Source organism: Caretta caretta, chromosome 10, assembly GCF_965140235.1.
Source record: "Caretta caretta isolate rCarCar2 chromosome 10, rCarCar1.hap1, whole genome shotgun sequence".
NCBI lineage: Eukaryota > Metazoa > Chordata > Testudines > Cheloniidae > Caretta > Caretta caretta.
The window spans coordinates 18,045,313-18,061,633 of NC_134215.1; the positions used below are offsets into that span (position 1 = coordinate 18,045,313).

At 42.8% G+C, this 16,321-nt stretch overlaps 1 protein-coding gene across 3 annotated transcripts in view; it reads left to right on the forward strand.

The window, feature by feature from the left end:
• COQ7 (coenzyme Q7, hydroxylase) overlaps nucleotides 1-14,488 on the forward strand; it is a 29,994-nt gene extending 15,506 nt beyond the window's left edge. For 2 of the 3 annotated variants that reach the window (XM_048866215.1, XM_048866218.2), the window contains exon 6: nucleotides 12,945-14,488. In XM_048866215.1, coding sequence (XP_048722172.1) covers nucleotides 12,945-13,133 — 189 coding nt within the window. In that variant the 3' untranslated portion in view covers nucleotides 13,134-14,488. The remainder of the gene's footprint in view (nucleotides 1-12,944) is intronic. The other variant, XM_048866216.2, reaches the window with a different exon arrangement.
• The last annotated feature ends 1,833 nt before the right edge of the window (nucleotides 14,489-16,321 follow it).

Genomic DNA, 16,321 nt, shown 5'->3' on the forward strand with positions numbered 1-16,321 from the left:
CGAAAGGTGCACCACAAACCAGGGGCTTAACTAGTACCACTGCTGAGGGAGCCAATTACAGACCCCAGTGTTGCTGTTGTGGTAACAAGTATTCTGATAAAAGAAAAGGAGTACTTGTGGCACCTTAGAGACTAACCAATTTATTTGAGCATAAGCTTTCGTGAGCTACAGCTCACTTCATCGGATGCATTCAGTGGAAAATACAGTGGGGAGATTTATATACACAGAGAACATGAAACAATGGGTGTTACCATACACACTGTAACAAGAGTGATCAGGTAAGGTGAGCTATTACCAGCAGGAGAGCGGGGAGGGGGGGGAACCTTTTGTAGTGATAATCAAGGTGGGCCATTTCCAGCAGTTGACAAGAACATTGGGTGGGGGGTGGAATAAACATGGGGAAATAGTTTTACTTTGTGTAATGACCCATCCACTCCCAATCTTTATTCAAGCCTAGATGAAGTGAGCTGTAGCTCACGAAAACTTATGCTCAAATAAACTTGTTAGTCTCTAAGGTGCCACAAATACTCCTTTTCTTTTGGCAGATACAGACTAACACAGCTGCTACTCTGAAACCTAAGTATTCTGATGTGTCCTGCTCCAAAGCTGTCAAAATATGCCCTCGCTGCAGCCACCGCTGTTCACTCTGCAGGAGGAAGACCAAACCGAGGAAGGCAACAGGCAATTCTGAGCTGGGTATTGTGAATAGGGAAGGATGATTTTTAAGAACTTAAAAAGCTTCTGGGCCGTGTCTCTCCTCAGAAGCAAATCCAAACGACTTATCTACAGGGCCCACAGGACACTGCCCGGTCCAGTAGTTTGTCTTGTCATGTGCAAGACTGGGAAGATAACATGGTTATTTGAGATACTAGCTTGATGTCTGTGATTTTGTCATCTAAGATAAAAATGATATATAAGGGTCCCAATTCTCAGCTGGTGTAAGTTGGCTTCATTCCCTTGACTTTGGTGGAACTGAAGTTTATACCAGCTGAGGTAGAATTTACCGTGTGCGATATTTAAAATACGGTGGTGACTGCTCACATACGATCAAAACTGTATGTACTCACGCTCTGAGCAAAGCTCTGCCTTTTGCAATAGCCTTTTGTCTGCAGACTAGCCTCCTATTTTCAGTTTATTATACTCTATAAATGGATGCAATTTTTGTGGGTCACTAAAGAGCACTCAGAACCTGTAAGAGTTAACAAACAGGAATTAAAACTACTCCGAACTTTTTTTTATGATACAGAGAAAATGAGCGTCTCACTCTGTTAATGACCTTCGAACTTATTGAGCACAATATTGGCCAAAACGTGCCCAACATATATCTTGAAAGAAATCTTGTCTAGTAGGTCTCTTTGATGAAAACTCCCATCGCTGTAATTTAAAATACTATTGCACTGTTGGTGGCAACAGTTATATGGCTTCACCTAGGGAATATCTTGCTCTCATTCTAATTTATATTTCTTGTGATCTTTCTTTTGTTCTTCTGCTAGTCTTATCTAGATGTATCTAATTTATTTATCCCATGCCTAACACCATAATAACTCAATCAGTCAGAGTCTTACCATTGGTTTTAACAGTACTAAGCCTAGGCCTTATGGTTTGTGTATGTATTTGTATTTTCTCAAAGTATTTAGAAAATCATCTGCTACAGGACCAGATTCTACACTGACTACGGGCAAAACTCCCATTAGCTTCCTGTGAGAGATAAGTCAGGGTAGAATGTAAGGAGAATTTGACCCATGTAGTTCGTTACTTATTTACTGTTCTGTTTCATAGAATCATAGAGGGTTAGGGTTGGAAGGGACCTCAGGAGGTCATCTAGTCCAACCCCCTCCTTGCAGCAGGGCCAATCCCCAATTTTTGCCCCAGATCCCTAAATGGCCCACTCAAGGATTGAACTCACAACCCTGGGTTTAGCAGGCCAATGCTCAAACCACTGAGCTAGTGTTTGTGACTTGGCCAATTAGGATGAGTAAGGGTCTCCAGTTTGTCTGACACTTATACATTGGAACTTCTTGTCAGTGTGCACAAAGGGGTGGAGAAAAATAATCTCTTAGTAAACACTTTTCCTGAATATAAGAGAGAGAGACAAAGAGTGTGTGTGTGTGTGTGTGTGTGAGAGAGAGAGAGAGAGAGAGACGAGGAGAGCACAGAGTTTTTCCTTATATCCTCCCGCTATGGCCAGCCATAATCGCAGCCAATGTTCCCTCTAATTTTTGACAGGCCGTGCGCACAAAAAATTTCTTCTATGCAAATTGTTGTGCACGCGGTGTTTCGCCGTGTGCGTGGGGTTTAGGATCTGTGTGCACGCGCACAGCTTAGAGGGAACAGTGATCGCAGCCCCATTGTTCTCCTGAGTGTAGCCACTGCTCCCTGATAATACCTCCCTGGGGGGACAAGGAGCCATGGGATGGAGGCTAGGACATAGCATCTTCCGCAATACTAGTAGGAGGAGCTGTGGAGGGCAGTGCATGTACAATTGGACTCACTTCCCTATATGATGGGTTGGTCTAGGAGACATAGTATGAGCTTCAGACTGGAACCTAGAAAGCCCCGAGTTTTAATCCTGATTCTGCTACAGGTTGCTTTATGGGCTTATGCAAGTCACTTGGAGCTGCACCACGCCATCAGAGGCACCGGACATGCTTCCCTGCTCTCTCCAGCATGCAGGGAGCATGCAACCGCTACTTATACCACAAATTCCTTGCAAGGCAGCCACTGAGAGCTTGAAATGTCTGCCAACCATTTTTTGCCTCTAGGTTCAGAGCTATGGCATTTAACCTATGTGAATTCCTCAGGCGTTTTCAGTTCATGTAAGCAACAATGCCTAAAATGGAGGAGCCAAAAATAGAGTCCAGTTCCAAAGAGACGTGTGACTGGTGTTCATTTAACAAACAGTTAAATATATGGATTTGTTGGATTGACGGTGGAGTCGGGCACACATCCCACATATGAATGAAAGCAAGTGCAAGCCACAAGCACTGGTGTTTTCCAGCTGTTTAAAACACCTTTTCCATACCCAGACTATAAACACAGTTTCTAGCACTTTAAATGCATTTGTGCTCTTTACAATGCCACTGGCAAGCCACCCACCAGTCACTGCTCAGCTTGGAGGCAAGGAGATGAATTTATTCCTGGTGTGTTCTCAGTGTGAATCATAGAATTGTAGGACTGGAAGGGACCTCAAAAAGTCATCTAGTCCAGTGCCTTGTACTCATGGCAGGTCTAAGTATTATCTAGACCATCCCTGACAGGTGTTTGTCTAACCTGCTCTTAAAAATCTCCAGTGATGGAGATTCCACAACCTCCCTGGGCAATTTATTCCAGTGCTTAACCTCCCTGAGACTTAGACTTAGAAAGTTTTTCCTAATGTCCAACCTAAACTGCCCTTATTGCAATTTAAGCCCATTGCTCCTTGTCCTATCCTCAGAGGTTAATGAGAATAATTTTTCCCTCCTCATAACAATCTTTTATGTACTTGAAAACTTTTATCATGTCCCCCACTCAGTCTTCTCTGCTCTAGACTAAACAAACCCAATTTGTTCAATCTTCCTTCATGTTTTCTAGACCTTTCATAGTTTTTGTTGCTCTTCTCTGGACTTTCTCCAATTTGTCCACATAGTTCACACGTGATGCTTCAACAATGACCTCACTGCTCCACTATATGTTCCTCTTTTATACTAACTTGGTTGAGTCGACTGGATTTAGACTTTGCTAAATCGGTTAAATGCAAACACATTTATTATCACTGTGCTTTGAAAAAAAATCAGAATTTAAAAGAATGAGTGCTAGACTGAGATCCCCTTAGTTGTACTAAGTAGTGCCTTACTCTGCAAGTCGCTCCATTGACTATTTGTGGAGTAAGGTGCTATTTAAAGTGAATAAGGGTATCGGAATCTAATACTAAATAAATATTAAACTAATGGACATTTTAAGTTGTCCATGTAATATTCATTCCTCTTTAAGAATATTGCAATTTTTTGCACAATGTTGTCCCTTGTGCTTCTGTTGATCACTTTAAAATCCTTCTAAAAATCTTTGGATTTTTAAAAACTCTAGGCTCCATTGAATTCCTACCATGTCTCTCCCATCTTAATGATGTGTCAATTCCTCTCTTCCATGATGACAAACGAATAGTCTCAAAGACTGCACACAGCTCCGGAGAGAGGAAAATAAAGCTAGATGCTTTCCTAAGACCAATGCCTGAATGCTGAAGACACAATGGTAGTTTTCTTTTTCATGATACCACTGCAAATTCCCTCATGCTGAAGGTGTCACAGATTGCTTGGTATTTGGCACCAGGCTCTTGTTTATCCATAGTGGACAACCCTAACATATGGTTAGCACAGGTCATATTCTGTTATTAAAGTGTCAGTGAAGGTGTCAAAGACCAGACACTGAATCTGTCTCCTCGTGTCACACTGCAGTCCTTATTTATAAATGTGAGCTCAAGGGGACTATGGCATCATGCAGAGCTCCTGCCCTACAGCCAGCAGTTATGGAATTAAGCTCTTCTGCTCACTGCACCTGAGCAGGTGGAGAAGCTTGGGATAATAGGACTCCTTATGGAAGGCTCATGTAGGGTCCAGTTCAGCAAGGCACAAAGCATGTGCCTACCTTTGAGCTTGTGAGAAGCCACATTAAAGTCAATTTGAGTGTTTACGTGTGTAAAGTTAGGCATGTGCTTAAGTGCCTTGCAGAACTGGGTCCTTAGGAGCTAAGAGTCTGATCATGGAACTAAACCATGGCACTAAAATCACTTCTACAGATACTGTGCACTGTTAGAGCACTTAAGAAGTGCTTTTCTATTTGTTTACATCATCAAAGCAAAGCTCCAACTTGAGAGGCCAGAAAAAGCATGTGATCTCATGGTCTTTTAAATGTTATCTGTGGCCTATGCTGCATTAATTCATAATATTGTGGGTGGGCTTATGATGTTAACGGCACCAGTTTCCTGTTTTGGGTGGGGGAATGAGAACAGAAATAGATAATTACCATGTTGCTATGACAGTATGCTCAAAGGGATTAAATGCAAAACACAGTTCAGCTTTAATGCTAGAGCTGCAACTGGTGCCTCCACAGCGTTGTTGAGACAGTCTCCTAGTACTAATACATCAAACCCCTCTAGCCCCTTCGTTCTGAGGATCTCAGAATGCTGTATTACCAAGGTTAATTGTGTCTCACAACATCTCCATGAAGGAAGGGGAATTATTCGCCTTATTTTACAGATGGGTTAAGTGAGTCAAAGAGCTGTGTATAAGGCCTTTGCTGAATCAGGGCCTAAATGCCTCACCCAAGGTCACACAGTAAGTTAGTGACATAGCTGGAAACAGAACTCAGGAGGAGTGAGCCCTGACTCCTAGTCTTCTGCGCTAGTTGTGGTAATGCTCATAGGTTGTGGAGCCATGCCCCAACCACTTTTTGGCTAATACAGCCCAACTCCAGGAAGGTGATTTGGTGGAGCCAGGGCTAGGAAGGGGGTGGGGCAAGGTTGTGGGAGAGCCAGGTCTGCACTCTGTGACCAGTGTCAGCAGGCCAGAATGGGGAGCTGGCCCAGCCATGTGGGACAGAAGCCGCTGAAGGGTGAGTGCAGGGTGGGCTTGCTCTCCAACCCCTGCCCTAGGCCTCTGACACTCTGGAGGCAAGACCTGACCCCTCCCTGTGTGTTTCCCCCACTTGGTGCACCATAGCCCAATTACACGATAACAGTATTCAAACCTTACAGCTTTTTAGACTACTCATATTTTCTCATACAGCCAATGGAGAACTGCAGGACCTACAATGACCACAGTAGAGATGAGAGAATGCTGCTCACTTATGCATCCTGAATAGCCAAGTCACACCCCTGGCCCAAAGTGTGCAAATGAACTAAAGGAATGACTAATAATGAATGAGGCTAAATCTCCCCCAACACACACTCGCATCACTAATATCCCCCTACTATTGTACTCTCACCTTGGCAGGATATTGAAAGGTGACTTGCAGACTTCTGTGGGATCTGAAAGTAATGTTTACAATACGATTACTGTCATGTTGTCACTTCCTTCTGCTCTGTTTATATGAGAACCAGATTCTATGAGATATTTGCTACAAAGGGAGACCTTATTTTATCTTTCAAAACTAAGTGACAAAAATAATTTTGTTTATAAATAATGTGAGAATCTGATAACATAACAAGCACAAAGGGATAATGCATCAGAAAGCAATTCTTTTTTGTTGGGGAGCTGAAACTTGAAGAATAAAAAAGCCTGCTAAATTAGTTCACAGGCACACCGGTTGTATTTGCTTATCACTTGTCATAAATACAAAAAACACAGTGCACAAGCTACTAATTCATCAGAATTCAGAACATATGTTGCTCTCCTGCAGATGCTACATGAACCATAATATTTATTGAAGCTTTTAGATTGCAACTCACAACAAGATTTTGTCTTGTCAACAAGGTTTTATGAGTAACCTTGAGCAGCCATGTGAATTGTTATATAATCCACGGAAGAATTTCAGACAGAGCAGGTGAAAGATTTTCAATCTGCATGCTATCTAACAGCTTAAGCAACCATCAGGGTGAAGCTCATGTCTTACATGAATAGAAGGCTTATGAAAATAGTAGGATAAAAGTGTGTACTCTTAAGTTAGTGCTCTTGGAAAATCTTCTAAAGGTGATAGGCCTTTTCGACCCATCAGTATATCTTTCCATCAATGCCTCATTCTTCCTTTGAAATATCTGTTTGTCACTGGAATAAAAGAGATGAAAACTGTGAGTGTTTTGTCACAGCTTATATATCGCTCAGTTAGTGACAAGGAAATCTACTAATCAATTTTTCCTCTGTACATTTTCCCTTTTATTGTCAATAATGCATTTGATGCCATTTCTACATTCTTAAGAGGCATTGTGACATAAGCGCCATTTCTTTCTTTCTTTTTCTTTTTCTTAGTAAATATCATTATTCAGTCTGGTATGTGAGTGTAGAAGCATTTTATATAATGAATTAAATTGGCCACACCCACTTTACACCATTTGTCCTCCTGGTTTATTGCTAAAACTTGTTTCACTTTTGAAAAAATTTTGCCTTTGCACACCAGAAAAATTAAAAAGACAAATTGCATCAATGAGCTGTTGTCTGGTGTATGGGAAAGGTAGCATTAAAGCCACCCAGGGAGGAAAGCTTAATGCATTAGATTTTCACCTCTGGAGACCAGGGATTAAATCATGAATGTGGCCATTTCATCCCAGTTTCTACTGAACATTTATTTACATTACAAACCTACTAGCAATCTGGTAAAATTTGCTATGATTGGCAATTATTATTAATAATAATGTATTATGCCAAATCCTGAAGATCTTGCTCAGTGTTTACTCAGAGAAAACTCTCATTGACTCATGAATTACCTGACATTTAAGATCTTATTCACAGTTTCAGACTTATATGCAGTATACGGTAATATATCATTCAAACAATCTGAATTGAAAATGTGTTAATGTAGTAAATATGCCAGAACGTATCTCTATTAATGGCCTTCAGTGAAGTGATTGGCACATGTTGGCTGGTTTTCTTTTGGTAACTGTTAAAGATTGAGAGGAGCTGGACAACACCCTGGATCCAAATCCCTTTAATCTTTTGGAGAATTTTGGACGTGGATCCAAATTTTGCAGCTCGTGCTCACCTCTGGTTAAAATGCAAAGACTTTGGCATTGCAGAAAAGTTTAGCACTGTCTCTGCTTTCCAGCTGTTTGATTTGAGTTGTCCTAAGGAACATTGATGTGTTCTGTTTCTTTTTTACTTTGCCAGGCACATGTTGAGCGCAGTTTTGTATGGAATTCATGTTAACTTTGCTTTCTTTGGCTTCAAGAATCACTTGCTTCACTGTAGAAGGTGCTCTGTAGCTTCTGAGGGAAACCAAGGTGATTATGTTGATGGACATGTATGGCTGTAATGATATTATATTGGGTTGTGTTCTTTTATTCTTTCTATAACCACTTTAAAGACTTTTACTGAACAGAATGAATTACGAGTGCAGGTATTATCACAAAAAGAAAAGGAGTACTTGTGGCACCTTAGAGACTAACCAATTTATTTGAGCATGAGCTTTCGTGAGCTACAGGATGAAGTGAGCTGTAGCTCACGAAAGCTCATGCTCAAATAAATTGGTTAGTCTCTAAGGTGCCACAAGTACTCCTTTTCTTTTTGCGAATACAGACTAACACGGCTGTTCCTCTGAAACCTGGTATTATCACAGCAATTGGTTTTTTCACATATAAAAGGATGAGAGGATGTATACTAATCTTTTGGATGTTTGTGTGCCTCTACCACAGCTGCATAATATGAGTTTTATTTCAACTAAAGTATATTCTTAAAGATGACTATGTCAGAAGTGTTGGGCTCCATGTGCAATCTACAACAGATTGCACGTGAATGTACACAGAGCCCTGGGCAATCAGTGACATATTACATAGGACTAGATCACATGCAGTTGATGACGAATTATATGTGAATCTATAGAGAAACACAGGCAATCTATGACAGATTACATGCCACTATACACAGAGCCACGGGCAATCAATGACAGATTATAACTGACAGTACTATTTCACTAAACTTTGATCCAAGTGCATGGTTCCCTTTGACTTTACCACAGTGTAACTGCCTATATGGACAGCAGTCCAGCACATAATAAAAAGGCCACTTTGTGCCCAGAGTTATACCCCATGTGATCCTGTTTGAACCAATGGGTTTGAATGGGATGCTAGTCAGGGCAGAATTGGGCCTGGTGTAGTCACACCATCAATCACACTGACACTAATAGAGGTCCCCAGTGCAGATTTCTCCTGGAGTCATTCAATCTAGATCTAGCCTGGGCACAAGCAGAGAACTGGCCTGGTTTCAGATTTCATTACAGACTCAAAACTCAGCCCAGGTTTTGGTGAAAGGCTGACTAAGGTTCAACAACCTGCCAAGTGAATCTTGGATGAACTTGGATTGATTTGTGGGGCCAGATCCTGACTTGCTCCAGACTCTCTGTGCTGCTTTGATGCACCATGGCTGTAGAATGGCCCCTTACATGCAGTTGCAGCCAGCTGTAATTTAGAGCAGCCATGATGAACCCAGCAAGCCCCAGCTTCAGGGAAGAGCAAAGGTTAGAAGTTGCTTGCCCGTTCATGCTCCTTTCTCACCCTGCCCCTTAGACTGTGCTGGGGGAGCTCTGGTGCAGTTGAGGGTATGGGCCTTTGAGTTTCACGTTGCAATATGTTCAGCAGAACAAAGCGCGTGGCAGACGAGTGCTCCTGTTAGATGCGGCAGCTCGCTACTCACTGCCATGCAGCTTCAAGCAATTCTGAGAGTGCTGTTTCAATGTTCACCTGAATGTCAAGCCTTCCCTTCATTTTGTTGAGCATCCTTAATGCGAGCACCCTCTGGGTTGCTTCAGTGCAGCAAACACACGCAGAAACAAGACTCAGGGCAAACAAGACCTAAATAAAAGTCCAGCTAAGTCAATAAAATTGTGCCTTGGATTTTAAAATAGCCACTTATAATCCCCCAAGGGTGAAGAATTCCCTCGTGAGCAAAGGACCGAGCACTGAATGACCTTGTCCAAATGCGTGACATTTTTAACAGACTAGATGGAACAGAACAAAAGGCTCCTCCAGCGACACTCGGTGACTAGTAAATCATTCAAATAACTTGACAAATGACAATCCAGAGACATATAACTATTAATGAAACCTTACAGTGGCTGTGTTGTTTGATTGCATGTTTTAGACAGATTCTATCAAGAGGGACAAAGAGTTTGCATTGTTGAATTGCCCAAATATATGTACGAGACTTTAACCAAAACCTTTTTATGGTTAGTGTGATTATAATTAGTCCCGTCTTCATTTCGGTGAACATAGAACCATTTTCTTTAATGTTTTATGCACTTGGTAGGGAGTGTGGTCATTGTTTTATTCTCCAAATTTGTACAGCTCAAAGATAAACCACTCAGTTACACTAAATACTGAAACGATGATGTGACTTTATTTCAGGTATTGTACGAACATTTGTGAACAAGGGGTGCTGGATGCATTTGGGAAATGGGATGAGGGATTTACAGCCGTTTATTCGTTCCTTAGATATGTTAAGTATCTGCTGAACAACAGATCAGTAGTTTTAGGAAGACAAATAGGAATTTTGCATATAGACAATACAAAGACAGAAGAAAACGGATTGATTAGCCTACTAATATCTTCAGGTTTGAGGAGATCAAACCTAGAAATGAGGTGAATGGGTTGATTTCTAGTGCCTAAACAGAACACAATATACAGCATCCGAGAGCAGTTTCTCGTGTGAAGTTTGTAGTTGGCAGCACTTCAAACATCGCATCGTAGAGGAATTAAACATTTTATTTTTCTATCCAATCACTGACCTAAGTAGAGGCACGAGAGCTGATTGATCTGGAAAACATACAGAAGTGTCTCATACAATTTATGCGTTAAGCAATGCTTTTCTCTTGCTATGGTGTACAGAGCCTAGCACAACAGGGGCCCAAATTGTCTGGGGGTCTCTGCACACTACTGCAATACCAATAAATAAATACATGTCATAATCGTTTTTAATAATGGTTTCAGGTGGGATTTCCAAAAGGAGCTTAAGGGAATTAAACACCTAACTTCTATGGAAATTCAGTGCAGATGGGAGCCTCATTCCCTTTGGCCGAACCTTAGCTTTGGCACAAGCCCTGAACAAGGGAGCATGTTGTTGCACTGCCCATGGAGGGAGTAAACTCAGCTGTGTGTGGCATATGTTCCGTGGTGCACACTGGAACCAGGATGCTGGCCTGGCTGGGGGTGGGGTGGAGCTAATGCTCTGGCCTTTCCCCTCTAAGTTCTAGCCTCTCTCACTCACTTGCATGAGGGGGGATATAGCAACTTTGTGGTGTCTGCTTCCTCTCCCATGAGCTACCTGTGTTGCCGGTAAAGTGTTCCCCTACACTTCTTTGGCATCACGCTGGCTGGGTCGCAATCTGGACCTTAGGCTGCTCTGAAAATCCCAGGCTGAATGCAGAGGGGTTGGCTGACTTGATTAGCTATTGAGTGATAGTACTAAGGAGTCCATTGATATGACTAAGCATTTGGGGCTTCATTTCTCTCTCTATCACATGAAGAAATGTTTACTTTAATTTCGGATACTCTGCTGACAAAATCTACAATACAAACTAAAGATCCAATCCTCCGGCCTGTACTCAGGCAAAATTCCCACTAAAGGCAACACTCCTGAAAAAGCCACCACTGGTCGGTCTGGCTGAATAAGGTCCGAAAACATTGCTAAAATGGTGGGGCAAGTCAGCACAGTCAATTAGAGTGGGGCGTGCACATCAAGGGGTAAAGTGAGCCCAAAGTTTGGTTCCCCTGATGGTTTAGCACCATCACTTAACTCCTGAACCTTTGCTCAACACTGTACTGCTGCCATCAGCAAGGAAACAGGTGCACACAGATGTTTTTGTTGTTAAATTAAACCAGCCCCTTCCCTCCCTGTGCTGCAGGAGCAAGTGCAAATGATGACGAGTAAACAGGGAAAATGTCTATTATGAGGATGACATTTTACTGTATATTTCAACCTCACCAGACCTATTTAGAAGTGAAAGGGGCCAGATTTATGCTGCCAGGAACCTAATAAATGCATACAGACCACTACATCAAAGTGAAAAACGGTCACCCGACCTAGTCTGTATTATGTAGTAGCAAAATCAGGTAGGGGCTAGGTGAAAGTAGCATGCATTGCTTTAATGCAAAGAAGATTAAGATCCAGTCAGCTCCACAAAGAACTATGTTCACAGAGCATCAGTCACTCATTATGCGGAATGTGTCAGCGTGCCAATAAGAACTGCCTGTAAGAGGAAACTGATGCATGGCAGGCATTAACAAATGCAAAGCCAGCTCCTAACTCAAAAAGTATGCCTCCCTTGCGGGTCATAGATAACAGTCCTGAATAAACAGATCACAGATAAAGACAGGTGCAGAAAAGCCACCCACAAAAGGAATGAGAGTGTGAAAAAGGGTTTGGGTGAGTGTGCTTCAAGAAATGATTTGTTCAAATGTGATCATCTCCCGTGTGGCCCTGAGCCTCTGCTAAAGGATGAGGGGCTGTGAATCAGAGTGCACCATTGTCAGGACACAGCCATCTATAGAGGAGTCTGCGTGGGAGGCAAACAAGGTCCCCTCCAATGGAAAACTCCCCAGAACCTGTTCAAATATTATACTGATGGATATGACATGACATTGATTTACATTTGAAGGGTTTATGTGGTTCATAGGACTGATGCAGGCCCTCTGTGCAGGAGTGGATTTCATGCTGAGTTGTTTCTCCAGGCTTAGTGGGGGAGAGAAGAGAGAGAGAGTACTAGACTGGGGATTCAGGAGACAGGGAATCTATTCCTAGCTCTGTCCCTAGATTGCTAGGTGACCTTGGGCAAGTCAATTCTCCCCGTACCTCAGTTTCCCCATCTGTAAAATTGAGCTAATGATACTGAACTCCTTTGTAAAGCGCTTCACAATCTAGGGATAGAAAGCTCTATATAAGAGCTAACTATTTTAATTATTTGATTATTTCCGTTGAGGATTGTCTGAGTAAGGACTACGTAAGAGCTACTGTATATGACCTTTCATTTGATGGCTCATGGGAAAATAATGAATTAGACTAACCACCTTTATTGTGAGGAGACCTTTTTATTGGTCAGTCTTTATTTGGATCCTTTTGTGAACATGTCTCTCTCTTTGTCTAATGCTGTGATTTTAGTGTGAATTCTCTATTTAAGGAGACAATATTTGAAACACTTTGATATTTTGAAATCCATTTGTATTTGGGATGTAATAGACGTTAATATTTGACAGCACATTAGAGCAGAGAGTGCCTGGAGTAATACATCCTGGCTGTTGAAAAACCTCCTCTCCAAACATTTCTGCCTAGGGTGAAGAGCTTAATAAAATTCAAGACAGGGATCTCCAAAGACATCAACAGCACTTGGAGCCATACCCAGCACAAGGGCTCAGTGGCATCCCACGCTGTGCAGGTGAGTGCCTGCAGCAAGCTCACAGGAGTTATTGCAGCACTTGGGCCAAAGTTAGCTCCAATACGCACAGAACTGGGCTGATTTGATCAATAGAAATTTGAATGTGTACCTTTCCCCTTCCTCAACGCCTGGTTGCAAGGGGGGCTGTTGTTGACAGGGGGACCTGTTTGTCAGTGGACCTAGGCAGGCCCTCTCTCCTTCTCCATTTACTGCTGGGTTTGGGAGCAGGTAAATCTTTAGCCTCGGGGGGCCACTTGCTGCTGTCTGCTTCTCCTTGGCTGACAAGGACAAGGCTGTTTCCCAGGATGAAAGCAAATAAGTCAGGTCACGCCTCTCTTTAAAAGCCTCCCCAAGCCGACTGAATGTCATTCCCCCACAGACAGCAGGCTCCTCACAATATCCCCGTGCCCAGTGGAGTCTGTGACTATGCCAGAAAAGCGGAAAACATAGGCAGCCATGTAATCCCCAGCACTGCTGGGATGGAGCAAGAAGTCTCCACCACAGCTGCAGAGCTTGTGAAGCTCATGGAAGCTTCATAGGCCAGCTGCCATGGTGCCCCAGGGGAGGGCCTTCGCTTTTCAGTCTGTTTCTTTTGTTGACTGGGAGCTTTCGGGTTATCTGGAGTGGCAGCGTTTAGACTTGCCTTTCATCCCAAATTTAGTGAGCCAAATGCATGTGTGACATTACTGACATAACCTGTGACTGTATAGATCATTGTTGCAACCACTGTTATATATTTGCGGCAAATATTGTACAAAGGTTGTCGTGTAAGGTGTCTATGGAAAGGTTATGCTTTGCTGATTATGATTATGCTCTCTGTATGGGTCTGTCATTTCTATAGTTGACGTTATGAATATTGGCTATGTACTTGTATATCAATGTGTTTTGAGTCTAAGTAGCCTCAGTGAAGCATTTGGTCAGCTTCTTGAGAAGGGACTATTCTCAGTAAGTGCCCAGTCAAGAAACACTTAACTGACAATGGACTTTGGGAGACGCCAATCCACATCTGAGCTTTCCTGGGAATGTTCAAACTAACATGTAAACAATGGCGTCGGCCTGCAAACTGTGTCATGCATGGATATGTGACTCCAGCCTTCATCTTGCTACTGTGATTTTCCACAGTAAGAACAAAAGGTGTCCTTCCATGGGCAAGAGGCTAACAGGCTGCTGCATCTCCTCCATCTTGTCTTCAATCCTGTTTCTTGCCTCTGGAGGAATTTGGCTACAAACTGAAGCTCTGAACAAAGGACTGAATGACCCATCCCAGCTGTGGATGTACTCCAGAGACTTGATTTGAACCTGCAGTTTATTCCAACACTGCTACAAGCCTGAACCAAGAACTTTGCCATTACTGTATGTAATTGATTCCATTTAACCAACTCTAGCTCTCATCTATATCTTTTTCCTTTTATGAATAAACCTTTAGATTTTAGATGCTAAAGGATTGGCAACAGTGTGATTTGTGGGTAAGATCTGACTTGTATATTGACCTGGGTCTGGGGCTTGGTCCTTTGGGATTGGGAGAACTGTTTTTCTTTTACTGGGATATTGGTTTTCATAACCATTCGCCCCCATAATGAGTGTCACTGGTGATGATACTGGAAACTGGGGTGTCTAAGGGAATTGCTTGTGTGACTTATGGTTAGCCAGTGGGGTAAAACCAAAGTCCTCTCTCTCTGGCTTGTTTGGTTTGCCTTGGTGTGCAAAGGAACCCCAGCCTTGGGTTGTAATTGCCCTGCTCTCAGCAATTTGTCCTGAATTGGTACTCTCAGAAGTGTCCCACCAAAGGCAACATCATTACAGCATGTTAGGGTACAAACTCACCAAGCAATTCTGCAGCCAGCCCGGAGGTGAGTTCTGCAGCCAGGGGATCCTGGGATGCACAGGCTCTGGGGGATACTGAATTAGGAGCGCACTTGACAAATGTTTTAATTCTTTATTATTGTTATTATTTGTCCAGATGCCCCAATCAGCATCATGGCCCCATTGTGTTAACAAATGAAAAACACAGCACATGCTGAGAGTGCCCATCCCATCAACAATACATTTTGCAGGTATCAGTGTATGGGCACAAAGAGACACGTGAAACAGGCATGAAAACTCATGACTAGCATTAAGGATTGAACTTTTTCTCCCTCATCATCTGTGCACGACATCATGCCTAACCCCTTGCATATGTTCCATAGCTTCCGCTCTCATCCAAATCAGCTTTTCTGTTGAGACCGTTTTACTTTGTTTTTAAAATGACACTTAAGCTGATGCAAAGAAAATGAACCATGGTGATTTCTTCTACAAAAGAGAAACGACATCTGCCTTTGGCTGAGGTGACTGGTTAGAAGGCGTAGGTTTGCATTTTGCCACCAGAGTTGTAAAAATGTCATGCTGGCAGCCATAAAAGAGAATCAGAAGATCTAGGGTGGCTTCTCACCTCTCTTTGTCCCTTGTTCCGTAATGTTAATAAAGTGCAGCTGCAGCATACGTAGCGTACCATGCCCTGGGTTTTAGTATGCAGAATGCAGTGATGCTGCTTGTGTTATGATCAAGAAGGAAATACTGTATATGAGAAACTATAAAACCAGCAGAATCGAGGACAATGGAGCAGTAGGTGCAGGCCATTTCGTAAGTACATCTATTGCAAATACAGCTGGGCAGGTGGATCTCCTGCACCCTTTCATTTCTGAGAACCAGCCTTGCTGTAAATCTACAGGGCAGCCCAGGTCACATCCTGTTGCGATTGGGTTCAGCCCTTAACTTCCCCTTATGAACCTTAGTGAGTCTCAGAAAAGTGGCTGCTGTGCTAGGAGAGAAACCTGCACCCATGGACGGAGCGCTTGTTCTATTGACTTATTAGCATATTAGGAGAATGAAGGGCCATATTTTGAGATGTTCAGGCATGAAGCCAAGTAAGCTATTCTGTCCAGGCATCAATCTGATCATCAGAACTCAACAGAAGTTGTCTATGAGAGAGACACCTCTCCTTGGAGAGGAGGCACTATAGTTATGCTTGAAGGTAAGGGGATAAAGTTTATGGAACAAGGTGAGTGGGGAGATTGCTTCGGCTCCTCAGTGATGCTACGTGAAGGGGATTTGTGGCGCCTTGTGTTCAGACTTCCCTTGTGGGGACCACTCCTGTGAGTAGTGAAGTAATCACACCTATTGAGTCCTTAGCTTCTCTGCTGAGGATGTCAGCACGGCAGCCAAACTGCACCAGTTGCGGTGGAGGATTTTGTAATGTTGACACCTGTTCAGAAGACCTGTACTGACCCTTCCCCAG